General features: G+C 39.6%; 1 protein-coding gene across 3 annotated transcripts in view; it reads left to right on the forward strand.

Moving 5' to 3' along the window:
• Positions 1 to 7,516, forward strand: part of SETBP1 (SET binding protein 1) — a 321,545-nt gene extending 314,029 nt beyond the window's left edge. For all 3 annotated transcript variants that reach the window (XM_064140223.1, XM_064140225.1, XM_064140224.1), the window contains 2 exons: positions 1,074 to 1,241; positions 6,841 to 7,516. In XM_064140223.1, coding sequence (XP_063996293.1) covers positions 1,074 to 1,241; positions 6,841 to 7,388 — 716 coding nt within the window. In that variant the 3' untranslated portion in view covers positions 7,389 to 7,516. The remainder of the gene's footprint in view (positions 1 to 1,073; positions 1,242 to 6,840) is intronic.
• Positions 7,517 to 24,596: the final 17,080 nt, after the last annotated feature.

The following is a 24,596-nucleotide window of genomic DNA, read 5'->3' on the forward strand; positions in this document are numbered from 1 at the left end:
TCAGGGAGGGAGCATCCACAAACTCCCTAGACAGCCTATTCCAGTGTTGCATCACCCTCATTGAAAAGAACTTCTTCCTAACATCTAGGTTGAATCTCCCCTTGCCAGTTTAAACTCATTAGTCCTCATCCTGTCATTACAAGACCTTGTAAATAGTTCCTCCCCAGCTTTCTCATAGGTCCCCTTCAGATACTGGGAGGATACTGTAAGGTGTTCTCGAAGCCTTCTCTTCTCCAAGCTGAAGAGCCCCAGCTCTTGTGGCCTGTCCTCATAGCAGAGGTGCTCCAGACCTCTGCTCATCTTCATGGTCCTTCTCTGGACTCGCTCTAACATTTTGGTGTCCTTCTTGTGCTGGGAGCTCCAGAACTGCACACAGCACTCCAGGTGGGGTCTAACGAGAGCAGAGTAAAGGGAGAGAAGCCCCTCCCTTGCCTGCTGGCCACACTTCTCTTGATGCAGCCCAGCACACAGTCGCTGTCTGGGCTGCACATGTGCACTGCCAGCTCATGTTGAGCTTTTCATCAACCCAGACCCCCAGGTCCTTTTCCTCAGACCTGCTCTCCAGCCATGTGCCACACAGCCTGGAGTTGTGCTAGGGATTGCACCAACCCACATGCAGGACCTGACACTTGGCCTTGTTGAATTTCATGAGGTTAGCCTGGGCCCATTCGCAGAGTCAGGTCATTGTAGCAGAGAAGTATGCAAATATGTGTGGAGAATAAAATAGCCAGTGAATGATGAGTAGATAATCCCACTACGTACAGATATGAAGCATGCCTTTCTTTGTGCATATATCCCAGTGGATATAGCAATGTGGAGTTATTATATTGGTTTAACATTGTTTATAGGTGTATACAGGGGATCAGTGATGGTATATCCTGAAGGAAAATAGTTTTTAAAAAAAGCCAACAATAGTGATCCTTGATAGTATCATGACCATGTTACAGGCACATACCCAGGAAAATACGGAATTATTTCAGGGATGCAAGCACATCAAATGACTACTCTTTTACAGACATACCCCAGATGTGTTATCTTATCAATATTCATCCAAATTTTGTTTCCTTCCCCAGGAATTGCAAGTCCCCACTTCAAAGCAGATCAGACTTCACTTCATAGTAAGATGGAAAGTTCAGCCTGTAACATCATGACTAGAAAGAAACCAGCAGCTGGTGACAATGTTGCAATGCCAACTCCAGTATTATCTCTCATACCTTCAGCAGCAGCAACATCTGAAGCAGGTAATGTTTGGGTCTTTTTCCCTCCACCTACTTCTTCCCCACCTTCTTCCTGCTGGCACTGCACTGATCAAGGTGTGCTTGTACTCCTCTTCCTGATTGAAGAAGTAGCTGGAAATGTGCATATCTAACATCATAATCAGGCTGCAATTTTTCTAACACTTTCTTATCATAATCATATCTTGGCGTATGAAATATATGCTATTCACATACCACTACTTCTGCAATAATGAGGACACAAGTAACACCAGTCTGTATGGTCTGGCAGGGAATTCTGAGGCAAGACTTTCAGGCTCCATTCTCAGCCCTGTTGTTCATTTATTCAAATGTTCCCATTCCTCTATCGTGAACATGCTGAATACACAGTGAACAGCTAAGGAGCAGCTGATATTTCTTTCTATATACTTCAGTGATTTTAGTATAATATTCTGCCTTGCAAATGTGAAATTTTCTGGTGCAATGAACAGTAATTTAAAATATATCAGAATAAATAAGTCAGAACAGAATGTTTTAAAATCTTTTTTTATTTTGTTCTCCTGTTTTAATCAGATATGAAAAGAGATACTTTTATACAGCCAGAAGCAGGGCCAAGTCATTCAGGCATCATCAGATATTTTCTTGTGCATAGATAGAGAAGTTAGTCTTGTATTGTTTAATGGCCATGGTGTTGTTATATCAATGGCCGGACTCAGTGACCTCAGAGGTCTTTTCTAGCTGCAACAATTTTATGATTATACGATGAGTTTCCAATGAATGGGCAACCCACAATGATTACCCTACATATAGCTGTAAAGAGTTTTGTAGTCTTGTGAAATATTTGATTCCACATTCAAAAAAAGCCCAAAATATTTATATCACTGGGTTACCAAACAATTATATAATGTCATTATGGAATTGAATGTGCTGTTTCAGTGAATTTGTTTTGATTTTCTTCTAATTTCCTGAACAGTGAAAAAAAGAGTTTTGTGCTATAAGCTAGCATCTATAAAGGTAAATATTTGTATTAAAAACAACAACAAAAAAAAAAAAAAAAAAAAAAACCACACCAAAAAAAACAGGATTCTCTGTTTAGTCTTTAAGACTTTTATGTCTGTAAACTTGGGACTGGTTTTTAACACAGTAGAGAATGAACACACACACACAAATATTTTATGCTCAGTTTCAAGATGAAAGTATATGCTTGACAACATAGCTTGTTCTTTCCATTTTCAGAAGTCTAATTAAATTGTTGGTTTATCTGTAGTCCAGATGTTGAAGTGATTTAGTTGAAAACTGAAGAAACTGTGCTAATGAGAAAACAGGACATTGCTATGGATTTCCTGTAATTAATAGGGAGCTCTTTGAAACTTCTTCCATTCAAACCAAGTCAAACTGAGCCCAGCTGTTGAGCAGTCTTCTCTGTGCTGTGTTCTTGCAAGTGACCTCGGGCAACTCTGAGGGGATGAATAATAACAGACAGTAAGGAGCATTGTAGTTTTGCAGACATAACAGTCAACCAGCTTTAGTTAGGGGACCAATGGAACACTTCCAAGGAATTTGATCTACCTGGCCTCATCTCCTTGTTCAACATCACTGTGCTGGAGGTCATATTTTGATCTGCTATAAGCTACCTTTTGGAAATGTGTACTTTTAGTAAAGGTTTATTTCTTTCCCTCAGAAGCTATTTCCAGCTTTATACCAATCTTATATGACATGGCTTGTAGCCATTTCAGTTTGTCCTTGGCTGTGAGATAGAGCCTCATTGCATCTGTGTGCACTGGGGAGAGGAGAAACACCAAGCCTCCATGCACTTTAGTGTAAATGTACAAAGCTGTTTTAAAACTAATGTTGGTTCTTGCTTGTTTAGGATAGCTAGGTGAGGTTTTTTTGGAGAGTGTGAAAGAGATGAAGGAAAAGTAAAAACACTTGTGCTGTGACAGATATTTCTAGTTTCTCTTTATCTTGAGCTGGATTTTGCTAAATAGCTTCAGGTCACAGAATTAACCAGGCTGGAAAAGACCTTCAAGATCATCCAGTCCAACCTATCACCTAACACCTTCTAATTAACTAAACCATGGCACTAAGTGCTTCATCCAGTCTTCACAGATGAAGTGTATGATCATGCAGCCTAAGCAGCTGTAAGAAGGTAACTGAGCTCAGGCAAAAAAAAAAAAAAAAAAAAAAAAAAAAAAAAAAAAAAAAAAGCTACCCCGTGCTTCCCCAGCACCTGGAGGTCGTCACTGTATTGCATCTTCTCTGTATGGGCATATCCACCATCCCTGGAAACAGTCCAGATCATATTGTATGGGGCTCTGAGCAACCAAATCTAACTGAAGATGTCTCTACTCACTGCAAGGGAAGTTTGGATTAGATCATCTTTAAAGTTCCTTCTACCCCAAGTATTCTATGATTCTATGATATTCCCTTTGTTTTCCTTTCAGATCTTCCACATCAAAACAGAAAAATGTGTGCAACAAGAGAACAAGCTAAAAACAACACAGACCAACTTGGGTCCAGGGATGGGCAGGATAAGATAGAGGAGATTAGTACTTAACTGTGTTTTTGAGCAGAGCAGTATATCACATGGCAATATAAGAAAATATTTTATATCCAAGATTGCTCATCAAGAGCTTCCAGATGAGTTGATAACACCTAATGGCTCTCACTTCAAGAGTGGTTTCTTTTGGCAGATCTCCCTGGTATTTTGTCTTGTGCACACATCATCAAATCTTCCCCCTACAGACCCATCAGATTCTTTTCCACATAGTCTCCATTCACCAAATGTAGAATCAGATGTCCCTGACTACTAATATCCAAAATAATATTGAATATCATAACATCTCCTTTAAAAAGCTTGCCTTGAAAGCATATTAGTTATTCCATACGTACATTCTGGCTATTGGCAGGCTGCGTAACACAACTCAAATAGTTTCTAAAGCTTGCAAGTTCAGACTCTTGCTAGGAAAAAAAGCAAAAGTAGTATTAGTAGCTTCCAAGAAGCTTCCTGAGAAAGTAATAAACACCTCAAAGTATTTATGAAAGAAAAATTAGCTCAGTAGGATGGCACAGAACAGCACATTTTTTCTAAACAAGAATATGAGTTTCAGTCTGAAAGGGAGCAAGCTGTCAGATTACAAAGTTTAGGAAAGCAAAAAAGGTATCTAAATGGGATAAAGAAAAGCATTGAGAGTGGTGTTCAGCTTATGTGTTTACATTCAAGTGTAGATTTCTACCTGTAGCTGTCTGCATATCAGTTAATTTTGAAGAACCAGTCAAATGGATAGTACTGTCCAGATGTCTATTGGCTACTATGGGGTGGCAATACTAAACTGCAGAAACATCCAGCCACAAATAAATCTCAATAAAGACATAAAATCTTTGCAAATACTTGCCTAATTCTTAATTTCAAATAAGTTTTCTGCCATTTGACTTACTTTCATTCCAGTGAAACCAGAAACCAATGTGAAATCTCCTGATTTCACCATGAAGCTTGCAATTTTTTCCTGTGTTTCTGCTAGATTTCTCATCCTCAAGATTCCCGTCATCAACTGAAAAAAATCAGCCTTACTTTCTGGGGAAAAAAAAAAAAAGAAAAGCATATTGATTATTGGATTTTTATCTTTTTGTTTCAAGTTTTGAAAATTTTCCCTTGAAATGGTTAAAAAAGGCAAAAAGTGAATGGTGAATGTGAAGAATGTGCCAGTGTTTAATTTCTTACATATTCTGACTAAAAGCTGTTCTCAGGATAGGGAGAGTCAGAATTCAAAGGAGTCAAATGCTTACGGATGGAAATATTTGGACTATATATGTCAATAACCAGTGAGGCCAAATGAGAACAATCATTTAGTGAGACAGAGTTTTAAACATTTTTCAATCAAATGTCTGAGAAATAGATCACTGCCGCTTGCCCTTAGGGCTTTAGCATCCACACTTTTTAGGGGTGACCTACTCTAGAGGCATTTTGTGCAACTAATTAGCTTCTCCTGAGCAACTTGAATATTTAATTTCCTTTTTCTTTGGTACCAAAATGACTACATTCCTCTTTTGTCCTCTGTGAATCACAAACTGCAAGTGGGTTTTGTGGGTTTTTTGTTGGTGTTAGGAGTTGGTTACATATGGAAAATGTATTTTGTTTTGTAATTAATGAAAACCAGACTTTGGGAAGTTGGCCATCCAGGTCTTTATTTATAAGAGAGCATATGTCTGTGTTTTATTTATGACTCACTCCTACTTCTTGTATTGTAATTTGGGTTTGTTTATGCAAACTCTTTGCTGAATCCAAGAAACGTGGTGATATAAGGGCCAATAATTTATATTCTCCAAGAAGGGAGGCCAGTGAGTGAGCTTTTTGTGCTGAATCTGTCATAGCCCTTAGAAAGCAAGAAGAGGTTCTGCCACTTGACGGCTCCTCGTTATCTAGAGAAAAAGCTACAACAGCAACTTAAACTACCGCTAGTAAATTAGCCTGTTAGCCAGAAAGGGAGTGGTAACCTCTAAATGAACATTTCTTGAAGTCTTGTCTGATCTGGAAATATAAAAGATTTTAAATTCAAATGACTATTTGACAGTCAGGTGTAAATTAAGTTTTTTAGTAGATGTGGGCTGAGGTTAATTTAGTGGGATGTTTTATTCTTTATTTTATTCTTTATTTCTTTTCCACTGGCATGGAAGTATGTTAGGAGTGAAAGAGAGGACCAGTTATTGTAATGACAGGATTAATACACTCTGTTTCCTTCACAAAAGGATAGTTACTTTAAATCTCTTTGCAAATACTGAACTCTAAACAGATGCCATGTTCAGTAATGGACCATTTAAGAAAAAAATAAGTGAGATCTTGTGTCCTAACCAAAGGACCAGGAGCCAAGAAATACTGGGTATTCTTTCCAGCTCAGACAATGACTGACAATGTCACCCTGGGAAGAGACTTTACTAGTTTGGGCAAAATTCAAATCTCAAGTAAGTGGTCTGAACCAGTAGTAAGCTCACTTTGGGGTACTATTAAAGTCAATTATATGACTGAGTAGTTTTGGCTGGTATCTACAGAGATTATAGTAAAGAAACACAGGCAGAGGTAGTGAATTTGTCATGAATAAAGTCACCCACACAGCTTGTGTGTGGCCACTAGTTTCAGAAACAAATGTTTTTCATACTATCTGGCATCCATGGTAAAAAGTAAAGGGAGGGGTGAAGACATCAGGAGTATATGTTTGGGATATAGAAATTCTAATAGTTACAGTAAGTGGCCAAATATGATTGTTATGCTAAGCAACCCTTCCTAGGACTACCAGAGGTTTAGAAATGAAGACGCAAACACATGGAAAAAAGTTCTGTAGAAGAGTTTTGTAGCTTCAGAAGGAGAGAGAGATAGAGATATATCTCTGAAAACTGTTTAATAGCCAAAGATGTGTTTTCATCTATGACAGTAAAAATGGAAGAAAGAGTCATTCTTCTAGGACAGGAATAAATACTCTTTTAACTTGTAATTCCTTTTCTGTGCAGACTATTTTCTCACAGCCTTCTCTTCTTCAAGCTTGCTGGGCTTGAAAACATCTAGTCTTTACGGTGCTGAAAGCAGGCAGAGTTTCTGCTCATTACTCCTGTTTCTCCCTTTGTCTCCCAACAGCCAGCCCACCGCTGAAAAAAAGGTTCAAGCGCCGTGAAATTGAAGCAATCCAGTGTGAGGTGCGCAAGATGTGCAACTATACTAAGATCCTGTCCACGAAGAAGAACCTGGATCATGTGAACAAGATCCTGAAAGCCAAGCGGCTGCAGAGACAATCAAAGACAGGCAATAACTTCGTCAAGAAGCGGAGGGGGCGTCCTCGAAAGCAACCACTTTCCTTTGACGAAGACTCCAGAGACCAAATGCCCGTTCTGGAAAAATGCATTGACCTTCCTAGCAAGAGAGGTCAGAGACCGATACTCAACCCTTTGTTGTTGGAGCAAGCAGCCACTCAAGATACAATCATGGCCACCATTGAGGCTGTCATACATATGGCTCGAGAGATGCCACCTCCTCCACCTGCTCTCCCTCCTCCTCCCCCTTCTCACCCTCTCCCTCTGCCTCGGGCACCCCGGGTTGGGAAAAGGAAAAGCAAGGAGGAAGAGGAGGACATGAAAGTGAAGAGGCACCGGAAAGGCAGAGGAAATGAAAGTGAAGGCCTTCCTTAAGGCCAGGACACCTTGTTAGGTGTTAGGTGCTGCTGTAAAAGCACCAAACTCACTCGTCCCTTCAATAGCCTGTACCCACAGTGGAGAGCTGTGATAGACTCTTCATGGCTTTGGCCCCTGTACTCCCTCAGGAAAGAGGGGGAAAGGGTGTGGGGAAGGTAGGGGATAAGGGGGGCGGGGGGTTATGTGTCAAAATTGGGGATAATTAACTACTTTGCATAGTTTCCAAAATTAATCAGCATCTCAGTGTTGCTGTTCTCATACCGTACTTGGAGGTGGGAGGTTGTCCTTGTAAGAGAGCTGAATGCTATCACTAGGGCTCCTGCACATCTTCATTTCTTTTTGGCAGGCCAGGTGAAATTAAGTCATCATACCATAGTACAAATCACTGAAGAAAAAAAGAAAAAAAAAAAAGAAAAAAGAAAAAAGAAAAAATAAACAAAGAAACAGAGAAACAAGCAAAGGAAGCAAAAAAAATATAAAAGAAGAACACCATCAAACAAACAAAAGTGTCATTTTCTCAGCTGCAATCTTGGTTATAATCTGTTTGAATTTTTTTTTTTTTCAGTTTTATATACCTACCAGGCTTTGGGGCAGCATAATCCAAAATGCCTAACTCCTGCTAGAACTATACCTTTCTTTCTCATTTACTTGCCTAGTTACAACTAGCTGCAATATAGGCAATAGAAAAGTAGAGCCTTACATGCGCACACACTCATTCTGAGTGCTATCCCAAGAAATGGTGGAATATCATGGCATACAAAATAAGGTGTACATGGATATTCAGTTATGATAGCATGTTTCTGTGAAGCAATTTGGCATTTTCAATGACACTGGAAAAAGGAGTCATCCACCAACTGAGTTGTTTTGATGCCTGGTAGAGAACAGCGAGACACTTCTGGGAAGTAGAGTTATAGTAAACATGGACAAAAATCACCAAAAAAACCCCATAAAATTATAAATTAAAAGAAAAAAAAAGAAATAAAAAGAAAAATATAAAGTAAGAAACCAGAGCTCAAACCTACCAGTTCTTACCACCTGCAATTCCCAGTAAAGTGGATGGGAAACCCAAGATCCAATTAATTTGCATTGGGTAGCAATGCCTTGATAGGTTCTTCTAAAGAGAATAGATAAAGTAGATTGTTTTTTTAAAAAATAGAGAGCAAAGTCCTATGGAAAATAGGTTCTTTCCTGGCAACTATTTCTTAAAAAAAAAAAAAAAAAAAGAAGAAAAGGAATAAGTGTTCTTATCTGAAAATAAAAATGTTCAAAGGGTATCACCACTGCAATTGTATCAATGCCACTTTGGACATGTTGTCCAAGTTGTGGTTGCCTTAATAAAAAAAAATAATAATTTTTTTTTTTTGTACATAATGTAACTATAAAGCTCTCAGTCTGCATGGATGCAAACTGTGTGTGACAAATCGTCTCTTTAAATGGTCAGTTCAAATTGTAAATTTCTCATTCAAGTTGTATGTCAGCCATTGATTTGACTTGGGTAAAACACCCAGGTTCCATTTCTAGAGCCCAACTCAAAATGTTTGACTAAAACAAAGACTGAACGTGAAACTGTTCCATTGCAGTAATTACACTTTTAAAAAAGAAGTCAGGTGTTGAAATTTTGAATAGGTACTTTAAACTTTATTTAGTTTCTTTTTGAAGTCCTTCAGTACACTCAACACATGGCATGGCAAGATGGATATTAAAACGGGACGGGGGAGGGAAAATTCCATCAAGGGAGCAGGGATTGGAATTATTTAATGATTCGCAAACCAACTGCCATTCCCACTTTTGAGAAGTCTTTGAACTGGCTGATTGCCAAGGCAACATCAAATAGCACGACACTTAAAAAAAATAAAATCAGCAACAAACCCAGCAAAAGAAAGTCCCCATCAAAAAAAAAAAAAAAGATATTGTGCTTCTATTCTGTTGCTTATTTACAAAAATCATATAAAGACTATGGTGTTAAAAGGACACTGTAAACATATTCAGCTCATTAATTTTAGAGACTGATTTTTCTTTTGTGATAGCACCTTAGCTTATTAAAATGGAGTGCATTTGGGGTTTGAATTGGGTTCGGGCACTGGGAGAGGGGATTTTTTTTTCTTTTTTTTTTTTTTAAGGGCTGGAACAAATCTTGAGATCCTATCTCCTTAAAACTGATAAGAGAGATCAGAGAATTTTGTTTCAAATTTGTTTTGCATCGTTCATCGTGCTTATTGGTGCTTTTTATTTTCCAGTTAATGCAGCTTAGAAATAAACTGGTCGGTTGCACGTTCTGTTACAACCAATTTTGTTCAGTTCTCTTGAATTAGCACAGCAATATTGAATGAAGTTGTAGGCCTGCAAAAAAAAAATAAAAAATGTTTAAGACTCCTTGAGCTCCTCCCTTCTTCCTTAAAAAGCACTGAACTGAGGTTTAGTTGATTTAGAAATTGTTTTGTTTCCATCTCTCCTTGAGCTTGAAAGTTTATGACAAGGTCACTTAAAATGTAGGAAAAACTGCAAAGTTTGGTATTCCAGGTAACTTGTAAACTGAAACTAAACCATGTAACTTATGCTTAGTTTTATCTTCAGTGATATCTTTACTAACATTCAACAAGATTTCATCTGTAGAAAGTGGAGCAATGTTCTGAAAGGATCAAAATCTGTCACTGAATGCCCATCATGGCTTTAAGATGTGTCAGACCTCACAGAGTGCCAATAAGGTCTGGATTTGGGCTGAGCCTTTCTGGATTTACTGGAATGCAACCCCGTCAAAGGAGGATCCATGCCCCTGGACTTTGGGAAAAAAATGCCCTTACCCTTCTGAAAAATGCTAGCCAATGCTGCTAGAGGCACAGTACTTACTCAGCGTTTACTCAGAGAGTAAAACCTCACATACCCTTCACTAAGCACAAAATTTAAGAAGTCCTAAAAAAATTAAGGATAATATTCAAGACTTGGAAGCTGTGAGCTGTCAGCGTAGGTTGAACTTTTTCAAGGCACCCAAACTTGGGGTTTTTGCTGCAAGGTGCTGGGAGAGCACAGTGCTGCAATGCAGTCTTGGCTGCCTGTCCAAACCACTGCCCAGTGCAGCCAGTCCTGGCTCACAGGAAGATTAGCATCTTAATTGGTGTGAAAACAGGCTGAAAATACTGCTAGATGGCACTCAGAATTTGTGTTCTGCATTTTGCATAGTCTATAAATATGATAAGCAAGTTGCTGACAGAATAATATTATAAGGCGATGTACTACATGCAGATCATAAAGGATTTAGTTTTAGGGCTTAAGGCTAAAATCCCACTCCCTCAGTTTATTACCCAACAATATTCCAGTAATGAGCTTTTTTCTTTTTTTTTTCTTTTCCCTACCACTGGGGAACTCTCTAAATTCTCACCACACAGTTGCAAGAACTGTATAAAACTGGGGTGAAAACCCAGTTATTAAAGTTGTTAAGACAAAAAAGACCTTTCTAACACCTCCGCTATGCCACAGATTAACACACATCTTACTACACTCCAATATAAACATGGAACAAGATCATATGGCTGTGAACCACACAAAATTAGGCCACAGATTTGCATCCTCTCCATGGGTGTTATATTCCTCAAACCCAGTGTAAAACCAGGAATGAAGACAAGCATGCAGGGCAAGAAAAGAATAAAGCAACAACACGTGTTTCAAAGAGCTTCATACTGCCAGACTCTTGAACCCCCCAATATTAAATTTTTGGTGGAGCATCTTGCATGGTTTTGGGTAACTGTCAGTTAAATAAATAAATAGATAAAAAGGAATTTCTAATAGTCATCAGCTACTAGGATATCTTATAGCATGGCTCAAGACTCTCCACCTGACACAAAGGCTTTGAACCATTCCTGTAAAGTATTCCATTTATGTAATTAATTTTTTTGGGTAGCACCTGGTACAAGAAGATGCTGGTTTGTCACTGGGGCTTCTGAGCACTACGACAATAGGACAAATAAGCAGGAATCACTGTTCCAGAGACAAGGACTTTGCCAGCTCTTGTTTTCATGGGCCCTGATTCAGGACTGCTCTTAAACACATATATGTAACATCCTGAAGAGTGAAATAAATAATAACTATTAAAAATACAGAAAAAAAAAGCCCCCCCAAAAAAAACAAAGCAGGAGAGTTTTCTGAAATGAGAGAACAGCCATCATGCCCTTGCAATGCCTCTTTATTCCACATTATCCTAAAACTGGGGTGCAGCAGTTCTGAGATAATTAGAAGCACATTTCAACAAGGACACGCATTTAAGATCTCCTTAGGACGCCTGCCTAGGTTGTATAAAACACTACATTAAAAAAAAAAAAAAAAGAAAAAAAGAAAAACATTGAAAAATATTACAAAAGCTGCCAATTGGACAACATGGGTAAGCAGTTCAATCCCATGTTGGTTTGTTTTACTTTTCTTTTTCTTTATTTTTTTAAGCTATTTCTTAAATAATAAATGCACATGAAGTGTTAAATATGTATATACTGTATTTCAAAAAAAAAAAGTTAAAAAAATCAAACGAATGGGGCACAAGATTGTTCTATAAGTCGTGCTGGCTAATTTTTAGTTTGTACTCATAAGTGGTTTTTAAAAGCCTTTTTTAAAGTGTAATTTGCATGTTCAACTTTGATTGTATGTAAACATATTTTAGAGCAAAAAAAATGTATTTGTATTTTATTGAATATAGAGGCAAGAAAAGAAAACAAACTTGTACATTGTTTGAAATGTTCTTTTTGTAACAGTTTTTATTCATGAAGCATTTTTGTACATTTAAAAATGGATATGGACTTGATGTTCTTTGAGGCTTAGATACATCTGGCATGCTTTAATGTCATGCTCCTTCATGATCTTAGATGTTGGTTTTTAAACATTTTTTCTAAAACAAAGCTCAGTCTTTTCGCTACCAAATCAGGTTAGCACAGAATAGAGCACTTAACAAATAAAAACAAAAAAAAAAAAAAGGAAAAACAAAGAAAAAAGAAAAACAAAAAAGGGGAAAAAAGGAAAAGAAAAGCAATTGAGAAAAAACCCAGAAAAGTTAAAAAAAAAAAAAAACAAAAACAATAAAAAAAATCCCATCACAACAACAACAACAAAAGTTAATCCTATTCATATGTTATTCATTGTGTGAAATTAAAGGAATTCAATTCAGTCCAACATGAGTTGTGAATTCTTTTGTCTTATTTTCCATCTGTTTCCCATCACTAAAGAGTTTAATAGCTTTTGGGATACTTATACCATGCATTGACAAGCCCTCTTTATGGTAATGGAGAAAAACATGCTGTGGTTCTGTTCTTTTTACTTTTCTTTATTTTGTTTTTTAACTTTTCCCAGAATATCCTGTAGAATAGGACAGTGCCATGAGCCCCATGGACATAAGGAGCACTCACACTTTGAGACTGTATGTATCACCAAAGAGAAATATCTCTGGTCCAAATTGTGTCTTGGCATCGTGGTAGCACTCACCACCAAGGTGGGACTTCTACTGCTGAAGCAGATGAAGTGTACCTCTCCAGATTCCTGTCGAGCAGGGAGTCCCAGTGGCTGGATTGGGAATGAAGAAGCAACAGGAGCCAGCCCTCTCCTCGTTGAGCACCACAGATGAACTGCTGTAGGCCAAGGGGTATTTTCCATTCTGTGAAATCTCATACTGTGACTATGGGACTGGGCGTTGTTTGAAGCATGGTTTTCAGTTTCTTCTACAAATTTTGGCTGCAAGTGGTCTGCTGCCATCATACAATCAGCCTCGAAATCCACAAATTCCTCTGTAGCAACTTCAGATTTCATGTTTTTTTTCCCTCCCCAATGTCTCAGCAACCTGTGCATGGAAATTACATCTTGTTCATTGAAGAAGGTAGCGGTGCTCAGGCAGATAGGTAACTTTGTATCTGCTCATATTCTTGTATTTTGAATCTTTATGGGATTATTTGGCTTCATGAGATGAACTCATCCAGCCACAAAGATGACCACTCTGCTGTTTTCACAGCTATTGTTTTAAGTTACTGGAGTAGAGCTGCTCCAAGTCTCAAATGTGATGGGCCTTTTTTTCCCCTCCTCTTTCTCTCTTTAGCGTATGCATAGCCACAGCTTTTGACAACAGTTTGCAAAACCACTGATATTTTTGCTCACTGTTTTCGTGGGGCTCTGTGATGTATAAGCCACTGGTTTCCAACTATAACCACATTTTCCTGAAAGGCCTGCAGTAAGGTTCCCTTGGATGCATCTGTGTGCTGTTCAGTTTTGTGTTTGCTGCTGCAATTTCTCACAACTGATCTCCCCCTCCACCAGCTCCTGTCTGGTATTTACCTCTCATTGTCACTGAGCTCTGTCGTATTACTGTGGTGTCACCTTGAAGGCATGAAGAAGTAAGGCTGGGAAAGCAGCCCTTGTGGATCAGTGAGTACAACTGGGGTAATGGGTATAAACTACAACACAGGAAGTTACACCGTAACATAAGGACAGACTTCTTTACTGTAAGGGTGATGGGGCACTGGAACAGGCTGCCCAGAGGTTGTGGAGTCTTTCAGAACCTTTCTGGATGTGTTCCTGTGTGACTTGCACTAAATTCTATGGTCCTGCTCTGGCAGGAGAGGTTGGACTTGATGATCTGTGGAGGTCCCTTACATCCTGTAATCCTATGATCCTGTGATCTAGAGTTGGGATGCTGGGCTTTTGTCAGTGAAGAGGGCTGTGGCATGAAGGGCTCATTTTGTGAGATTTCAATGCTTTTTTGCCTCTGATTTTTTCCCCACCACTACCAGGATGCTGACCCCATGTACAGTGTCAGAGCATCATAGTCATCATCAGTCTTTCTTAAGGTAAAATCAGGCTCTTGCTAGAATGTTTGTGTTCACTGTTTCATCCCTGGTAAATACTCCAAACAGGCTCTTGCTAGGATGTTTGTGTTAACTGTTTCATCCCTGGTAAATACTCCACTGCTGTCTGCTCCTATGAACTAAATCATCTCTGAAAAAATCATTTGAAAGTCTTCAGAAACAAAATGCAGTAAATTCACAAGCTCTGTTATGTTGTTAGGGGTTTTGTTTGTTTGCTTGCTTTTTATACCTTTTGCTGAATGAAATATTATCACCTTATCTCATTTTCCATTAGTTCAGTGTTTTCCAAATATGCTTTGAATAATTTAATTATTAATCTCTAACTGGAAATAACTGAAAATAATTAAAACATCAAGTATATTGGAAAAATTATGTAATCAGAAGTAGTGTTTTCTTGTATCCTCTTTTTTTTTTTTTTTTTTTTTTTTGTGTGTGTGTCCGTTGCACATAAAACTAGTGAAACTCTGTTTAAACCTTTTTTGGGCATCTTTCATATATATATTTGAAATTAGGAGGGAGTTTTGCAATCCAGCGTGGAGGTGTAGATAAGTAGATTAGTTATTATCCCTGAAGTTCATTACAAAGTATGATTTCTATTCACTTTTGATAGTGGAAGTTGTTTCTCTACCCTGGGATAAGGAGTCTCTCCACAGTGACCTTAACTCATCTCCCACTGGTAGAGACAAACCTCAACCTTAGCCTCACTCTGCCTCGTGGTGCCATTTCCAGCCAGAGTCCAGAGCTATTTCATATGGTGGATTTATTTTGAGTCAAGGGAAGTTTAGCTGGTGGAGGTGCATGCCATATATATATAAGAAGTATGAGCTCATGACATCATAAATTGCTGTTCTGTAACACAAAGCATGTGCATAATTTCAGACCAATTTTACTCTTACTTTCTAAACAGAATCATTTTCCAGTGACTTTGAAGGGATCAATGACAGGACTCAACTTAAGGTCCTTCAGTAAACACCACCTGGGAAGTTCTAGAAAGTTGATGAGATCATATCTACCAGTCTAAAAATACTCTTTTGGCCTTTTAGGGCAAATGGTAAACCACATTACTAGTGCACTAACACAGAGGTTTCACAGCTAGTAGAAAGTATAGAAATCACAGTGAATTGTAGCATGTCAAGTGAGCTATGCCTTTTTAACTGTGAGCTGCATGAATAACTGCTGCGTAAGCACCACAGGAGCTGTAACAGGAGTCTAACATAATGTTAGAGTGATGGTAAGTAATTTCATTATGACTATTAACTTCTACAACATAGAACAAGACCCACTGGTTCACATTATTGACATACGCAGATCAGTTTCGAACATGTTAAGGCAGTTTTCAGGAGCAAAAGATTTTTTTTCCATTTTGTTTATGGAAGCTATTAATCCCAAAATGGCATTGGAGTGCAGCAAGTAACATAATGCAACAGAAACTACTGTTGTTTGTCACCTGTATGAACTGTCATATTGAAAATACAGACCTTTGTTAAAAAGTAAATTTTGGAAAACACAGCAGCACTAGTTAACAGGTCACCACAGTTTTATAAGAGCTGCGTGAGAAGAAGGGGGTAAAAAAAAGTGAAGAGTCCTTGGGAAAAAAAGATGAGACATGGGTTTCTGTGTGTCAGGAAGATATTAAAGTTCAAACTTTTACTCCTTGTGCTTCAAAAAGATTCTGAAAAAAAGTCCTCTAAATTCTAGGTATCACAGAGTGCATCAGCTCCACATAAATAAGCATGTAGAAAATCAAGTGTTCCTTCCGACAGCTTGAAACAGATGTAGATTGTATGGCACCTGTTTGAATGGCAGGAATTATCTGCTTTTGTATCTCACTGAGATGGTGATGCAAAGTAGAGAACAGGATCCCTATAAGCTTCATCCTTTTCCAGGTGACCTACTCCAAAGAGTGGAAAAGTCAGAAGTATAATTGTTTCATTGACCTTGTAGATCTTTGTGAAGATATGAAAGATTACTTTCCTGTCTCTATTCTACTCCTACACAGTTCTTAATTGGCTTCACACACAATATTGGTAAATAACCCTCTGGCTGAATCAATGGAAGTTTTGTCATTGACTCAAAGGAAGCAATATTCCTTGATCTTCCTGATTTAGCATGTCACCATACTGTTAACAGGCTCACATAACTCTAGAGTCCTCTACTTAACTTGCCCAATATTTTGTTGATACTTGCAAAGAAGTATATCAAGCAGAAAATTAGTTCAAAAAAGCAAAATGTGAAAGCCTCTCAAGGTAAAGACAAGGAAATAGGCACAAGAAGAGCATCTGTGGGCAAGCATTTTCAGAGTATGACAAGAACACAATTAGAAAAGGAATGAAAAGTGATCTCTGAAGGAAAGAAATGATGTGACAGAGCTGTAATTAAGGTAATAATGAAGGTCACTCCAAGTTTTATAGAAGACAGAAAAAATTAAAGCAGCACACTTGAAGGGGAACCAGTGAGTTCGGAAACACAAAAGGACTTTCACTGAAGTGAGGGGGAGAGAAAAGAAGAGGCTGAAGGATATAAAGAGTTAGGTCATGGAGACAGTATAAAAATGGATCTTGCAACAGAACATAGAAGAGGCAGCCTGGTTGCTTACTGGCATTTTATTGCTGTTTTCTAAGCTGACACAGCACTCATCATTTATCCTCATTAAACAGCTGCCATCAAGGTATAGTTACTGACCATTAGTTCTCAGCTCTCTTTAAACTGTGCATAAATAGATATTTATTGCAAGATGAAGAACTGTTTTTGCTTGCATTATTGGTACTTAAATTTACATAAAATGGATCAGCAAATGGTGAAAATGGTCTGACAATAAAGAAGCAGTTGTACAGAGGTCTTCTTACAAAGATGGGCTCTCAAATAGTTGCTTTTTTTGATATAAATGGATTTATCTTCATTGATTCCAAAGATGTTGATAATGTATAGTTGTTGTTGATCCTATGACTTCTCACAGGCAATCTATGGCAATTACAGAATCAGAGTAGATGGGGTTGGAAGGGGCCTATGGAGATCATCTAGTCTTACCACCTTGCCAGCAGGGTCACCTACAGCACATTTCCCAGGAACACATACAGGTGGGTTTTGAATGTCTCCGGAGAAAGACACTCAACAACTTCTCTGGGCAGCCCATTCCAATGCTCGGTCACTCTCAAAAGAAAGAAGTTTTTCCTCATTTTTGGATGGAACTTCCTGTGTTCTGGATTGTGACCATTGCCCCATGCCCTGTCTCTGGGCACCACAGGAAATAGTCTGGCCCCATCCTCTTGGCCCCTAGCCCCTTGATATTGATAAACATTGATAAGATTCCCTTCCAGTCTTTTCTGGGTTAAACAGTCCCATGTCTCTCAATGCTTCTTGTATGACGTATGCTCCAGTAACTTCATCATCTATGAAACCTTCCACTGGGCTCTCTCCAATATTTGACTGTCCCTTTTCAAATGGGAATTGATTGAACACGCTCCCCAGGTATCCAAAAATCAAATATTTCCACCAGTTGTGCACCACAGCAACTTACTTTCTCATGAGGATCCAAGGTGTGTCGGTCTTGCACTCAAGAACAAGCCATTGTGCAATCCCATTTGTTAGAGGATACAGTTCAACCACTGAGAAAATGAGGCCCAGATCATCCAATATTTATTGTGCTACATAATTTTACTTCATTCCAAAGTACTTCACATAGCTCTGTGTTTTCTGAACATTTTAAGAAGAGGCAATGGAAGTAGTTGAAACATGTTAGAGACAAAGTTTCCAAAAATGTGTATCTCGGTGATTTTCACAGAAGAGTGAATAAAATAAAAACAAGGAATCTGCCTTGAAGCTTTTGCTCAGGACATCATGAGAACCTTTTTGTTTCCCTTTGTTTTCAAATGGTGTTTTCACCAGAATGTTATCTCTAGAATTGTTGTAGTGACCCTAAGAGACAGATCCTATCAGCCAAGAATTACTTTGCTTTTCTCTTCCTGAAAAAAAAAAAAAAAAAAAAAAAAAAAAAAGTGTGGGTGAGGAGAGGGGAGCAGTGGCAGCCTGGGAGCAAGGAAGAATATCCTCTCTGGAGTATGAATTGTTTTGCCTCAATTCAGAAAATCATATTAGCATGATTCTTATGGAAGTTCATGACATGATATAAATGAGAACTTGCATTTAAGCTTTAGTTTAGTACCACCTACAGCAGTATGTTCTAAACACTTTACAGATAAGTAGATGGTAATATACAGTTACAAGGATAAGCATTTACATGACTTTGAATTCCAAAACTTACTCACAGTTGGACATATTGAAGTTTAATAATTTTATTGAGTGGAAATTGGAATTGATTAACTTCTTTTTTAAACAACTTTGCAAGGTTTTTCCTTGCCTCAGATCGCTGTTTGCCATGAGTAGTGTTTGAGTACATTCAAGGACTATTTGTTAACTTTACCAAAAGATTGTGAATTCCTTGCAGTAAAGGTGCAATTTGTACAAGACAACATCCTTATCCAGACTTTTATGATAGCATGCTCTCTCCTAGTCATCTCCTCTCTTTACTTCCTTTAACCATAAAAAAATGAGGCCATATCATTTACACAGCAAAGTGAAAATGAATCTTTAAACCAGGGCAAGAGCTTCTTTGTCCATCTTTACTGCAGCTATATAAACAAAACTAAAGCAAAACCACAAAATCTGAAATAATTTTTTTTTTCAGCTTTTGTAAGTAATGCTCAAGCATGTATGTTGACACTGGCTTTGTTTCTGAAGACACTAGTTATGCGGTTTTGGATCAGTCTTTCATTTGTATCTCCACTGACAAGTGTGTTCCAAAAATGATAGCTGTCTGATGTGACCGCTTTGATATTCAGAGACTGAGCAAGGATGTTGCGGGTAAGCCATCAGAGGTAGAGCACAAACATGGTGCTCCATTTGCCAAACATTGTAGAAGAAAAAGAGTATGAAAGTCTTGCCATGGAAAGAGAATCCTGAATTCCTTCTTGCTAGGTTTCCAAATGTGGGGGTGGGATCTTTTGAGAGTTATTGCATGAATAGGAATCCAGTGGCCTTCTCCAGGCTTAGCTTGCCTGTGTTTCTGCCTCTGTTCCAGGAAGTGGTAGCTTTGAAAGACCATATCAAACTAGTACATTGTGTTTCCTGCACATCCTGCTTTATTTGAGGTTAATACTTTCTGACGCATGCAGTCTGCTGCTGCCAATTAAGTCAAATGTATTTTACGCTTTACTTTTCTGTTGCCTTACAGGCTTTTGTTGGAAAATATTTAATAAATAAAACTTGCCAAACATTGTTAAATGACATGGTCTGATGATTTGCAATAAACACACAGACTCTAATACATCAGAAAGGGGGAGGAGGAAATTCTGGAACGATACCCAGCTGGATGCCAACCACACAGTATCCAGCCACCAGCCACAGTGTTAATCTCTTTCTAGAGGACTATTGCAAAAGCAGAAAATGGCACCCTAGGTCAAAAAGGGCCCACAGAGTTGTTTCTCATGCAGTGACACTGCAATGTGTTAGATGAGAGTAGGATTAAAAACAACAGCATTGGCATAGCAGCCCAGATATGGGACCAGATGGACTCTTCTGTGCCAGGCCCATTTCTGCCATCTCATATTTTCTGTTTGTTTTATCATGGTTCCTGGTTTTAGTTCTATATTGTCTTTCTCTGTGAGATCATCAAGTAGTCTTTTTCAAGCTTTAGAGAAGCAGATGTGACTGCTCAGGCTCAAGGTCTGATAAGATACATTCACTCAGGGTGAGCTGAGACACTAGCATATCCAAACTATGTGAAAACTCATCAGATCCTGTGAATTAATCAGATAATATTATTATTGTTATTATTATTAATTATTATTATTATGTGATCCCATTCAACACTAAGGTATTGCTGGAAGAGGAGACAACCATTGAAGTTACTGGAGTCAGGCAGCAGTTCAGAGGCAATAGAAATACAACCAAGGCAATGAAGCATCTCACAGAATCACAGAATGTTAGAGGTTGAAAGGGACCTCCAGAGATCACCAAATCCAACCTCCTCTGCCAAGGCAGGATAACCTAGGGTAGGCTGAACAGGAATGCATCCAGGCAGACTCTGAAAGTCTCCCAGAGGAGATTGCACAATGCCTCTGGGCAGCCTGTTGCACCGCTCTGTCACCCTCACTGTAAAGAAGTTCCTCCTCATGTTCAGGTGAAACCTTCTATAATCCAGTTTGTATCCACCATTCCTTGTCTTGTTACTGTGCACCACCCAAAAGAGATTGGTTCCATCCTCTTGACACTCACGTCTCAGATATTTATACGCATTGGTGAGATCTCCTCTCAGTCTTCTCTCATCAAGACTAAACAGCCCTAGGTCTCTCAGTCTCTCTTTGTAGGGGAGATGCTCAAGTCCCCCAGTCATCTTCATGGCTCTCTGTTGGACTTTCTCCAGCAGATCCCTGTCCCTCTTGAATTTGGGAGCCCAAAACTGGACACAATACTCTAGGTGTGGTCTCTCCAGAGTAGAATAGAGAGGGGTCTCCCTAGACCTGCTGAACACAGTTTTCTTGATGCACACCTGGATACCATTGAACTTCTTGGCCACAAGGGCATATTTCTGGTCCATGCAGAACTTGCTGTCCACCAGGACTCCAAGTTCCCTCTACATGGAAATGCTTTTCAGTAGGGACCCCCTAACCTGTAGGTGCCTGTTGTTATTCCTGCACTTGTTCTTATGAAACTTCATGAAGTTTGCTTTCACCCAGCTCTTCTGCCTGTCGAGATCTCATTGGATGGCAGCACAGCGTGATGGGTGTCAGCCAACCCCTGACTCATTTTGTGTCAACCATGAACTTGCAGAAGGTACACTCAATACCAGCCTTCAGGTTGTTGATGAAGATATCAAATGAAGCTGTACCCAGTACTCATCCCTGGGGAGCACCACTGGCTACAGGCCTGCAAGTCGACTCTGTGCCACCAGTCACAACTCTCTGAACTCTGTTGTCCATCCAGTTTTTGATCCACCTCACAGACCAGTCATCTATGCCACATCTCTTGAGTTTTTCTATGAGGACATTATGGGAGACAGTATCAAAAGCCTTACTGAAGTCAAGGTGTATGACATCAACATCATTTCCTTCACCTACCATGATGATTAATGTTCCATAGAAGATTATCAGATTAGTCAAGCAAGATCTCAACAAGGTCTCAGCATAGTTGACACAGGCAAACACAGATTTCAGGCTTCTGAATGGCTCTCTAGTCCTTATTCCCATTTTGCCTTTACTGGCAAGTTTTAGCGCAACTTTCAAACAAAAAAATCATTCCCAAAGGAAGAGAAACTTCTGTTACCTTTCTTAGGTAGCAAAAGAATAATCTAGCAAATGGAAGTGCTCTATATACAAACTAATGCATACTTTACTCAGAAAGACACTTTTGAGATCTTCTATAGGATGAATCATAACTTCCATGAAACATAGGGCTCAAGGGAACTTGGCTCAACGGAAAAAACAATGATCAATATAATTCTGCTTGCAAATCCAAATAACAACCATTCCAATGAATATACATGGCAAGGGTATTGTTGGGAAAAGATTTTTCACTGCTGAGAAAGGTTTATGTAATTATGGAAAAATCCTAGATGCAAAAAGGAGGAAAGTTCTCATTCTGTAGACAGATACAGGGTTGATGCTCCAATTAGAACACAGCTTGGAGAAATTCAGTGCAAAGACATAAAATATCATACTTGAGTGATACAGCAACAGCATCAAAGTAGCTCAGCGGCATGAGTTTGGCAGCTCAACATCATACTTAAGTGGATTTTTAAATTTAAACTAATTCTCTGGCAGGAAAATATCTTCAGTAGTGGTTGGTACAGAGCAGTAGCAAACAATAAGAGAAAAATGCAGTCAGCACTCCTTTTATCAAAAAACTGATCTTTTTAAATCTTTACCAAAGTGTGTCATGAAGGGCTGAGATACTGACTAGGAAAAAATCATCTGTCCACTTCTTCATGGGAAAAAAGATAAGATGAGAGAATCCTGACCTATATCAGGAACAGTGTGGCAGTTCTTCTTTCCAGCCCCTGCCATTATCTTCATGGCTCCAGGAGTGTTTCTGGAGGCCTCTGCAGTGAAGAGTGAAGTAAAGAAGTCATTGAGAACCCCAGCCTTTTCCATGCCACTGTGACCATTTCACTTGTTTCCTTTCTGAGGGGGCCCACACCTTCCCTAGGCTTCTTTTTACCATTACTATACCTGCAGTAATTCTTGGTGTTCCCTTTGACCTCCCTGGGTAGATTCAATTCAAACTGTGCCTTGGCTTTCCTAACCAGATCTCTAGCTGCTGGGTCAGCTTCCTTATATACCCTCCATTCTAGCTGTCCTTTCTTCCACACCTTGTAGAGTTTCTTTTTGTGTGACACCATGTCCAGGAGCTCCTTGCTCAGATGTGTAGGCCGCCTAGCATTCTTCCCTGCTTTCCTCTTTGTTGGTATGCATTGCTCCTGGACACAGAAGAGGTGATCCTTGAATACTGACCAACTGCCCTGGGCTCCTCTTCCCTCTAGGGCTTCATCCGATGTCTCCAGTAGGACAAGGGAGGTTATTCTTCCCCTGTACTCAGCACTGGTCAGGCCACACCTTGAGTGCTGTGTTCAGTTCTGGGCTCCTCAATTCAAGAGAGATGGTGAGGTACTTGAACGTGTCCAGAGAAGGGAGATGTAGCTGATGAGGGGCCTGGAGCACAAACCCTATGAGGAGAGGCTGAGGGAGCTGGAGATGTTTAGCCTGGAGAAGAGGAGGCTCAGGGCTGGCCTCATTGCTCTCTATAACCACCTGAAGGTTGTAGAAGCTGTAGAAGATGTAGCCAGGTGGGAGTTGATCTCTTCTGCCAGGCAAGCAGCAACAGAACACGCAGACACAGTCTCAGGTTGTGCTGGGTAAGTGTTGTGCCTATGCCTATCTGGTGGAGGTGAGAAATTAATTTGAGGTGGTGTTAATTTTATATAAAAATATACTTTATTAAAATTAATACTTACAAAGTCTTGCCACCCCCAACCACTGTTTAGTTCCTTTGGTGCAAGATTATGAAAACAATTTAGAAATATAATATATACAGGGATCTGTTTAATAACTTGAAAACTATTTCATACTATTTGCAGAGGGAGAAATTTCCCTTTGGCTTAGTGCCTCTTGAGAACTATGTACTTGCCCAGCAGGGTGGGCTGAAAGCTCTGTCTGCTCTAAGGCAGATAACTTGCATTACAGAGGAATTAACCTTTACTTATAAGTATTGCTCTCAATTATTAATCACCCTCCTAGGGTTGTGTCTCAGCCTGTGCCCCATGTCCAGACTTCAGGGGCTCTGCCTGTGGACTCTGTGGGGCTGGAATCATCCTGGCTGGAGAGGGGAATAGGTGAATCCTCCCGGCTTGAGAGGGAAATGATAAATTTTCCCAGACTCTGGGGTAAACAGGTTTCTCTAACCTTTTCTCCTGGTGTGAGGTGATCTCTGCCTCGATGCTGCTGGTTCTTCTGGATACTGTGTGTCCAGGGATGATCAGCTGGCAGGGTTCCAGGAACAGGAGGAGAATGTCCGTGCAGTTTCTGGCACGGTCCTTTCACAGCTAACAGGCTGTGTGTGTGGGTGCAGACAGTCTAGAAGGTCTGCTGTCCTGGTTCTCTTACAAGGCATAGCTGGGAGTCTAAACTCCGTACATCAATCAAGACAGATGGCCGGTATGCACAGCTGTCCCTAGGAGGTTCTATCAGCTCTTTATATATATAAATGGGTGCAGGCTTGAATGAGCTTCTGCATCTAAAGTATGCAGACAGGTTAGCTGTGAATTGAAATCAAAGCACGAGGTCTGTGCCTCAGTGAGCATGTAGTTATGAGTGGCTGAGCACTTAGGGTGCAGGTCAGAGCTTGCTGATCCTTGCAGGTGGGTCAGAGAGTTGAGTCCGAATCTGAGCAGCTGAATCTGGACATGTGGTGCTCTTTTGCACCCCTCTTTATAGACTGTGGGCCAAGATTAATGGCCCTTTGGCCATCCAAAGTGACCAATCAGGTTGGCAGTAAGCCAAACTTTACCATAATAGGCAGGAGCTGTTTGCCTGGACTCTCCAAAATATGGGGATCACCTGGGCGGACCCCAGGAATACACAGACTGGATGTGTGCTTGTTACACAACCCTGTTTACTACCATGGGTCCTGGCAGAAAAACATGTCCAAGCATGCAGGCATAAAGGAACCTCTGTTTGGGCCAACAGGCCCTCCACGACAGGGAGGTATAGGCTGGATGTTAGGAGGAAGTTCTTCCCAGAGAGAGTGATTTCACAGTGATTTGCCATTGGAATGGGCTGCTCAGATAGGTGGTGGAGTCACCATCCCTGGAGGTGTTCAAAAA

Source organism: Pogoniulus pusillus, chromosome Z, assembly GCF_015220805.1.
Source record: "Pogoniulus pusillus isolate bPogPus1 chromosome Z, bPogPus1.pri, whole genome shotgun sequence".
Classification (NCBI taxonomy): Eukaryota; Metazoa; Chordata; class Aves; order Piciformes; family Lybiidae; genus Pogoniulus; species Pogoniulus pusillus.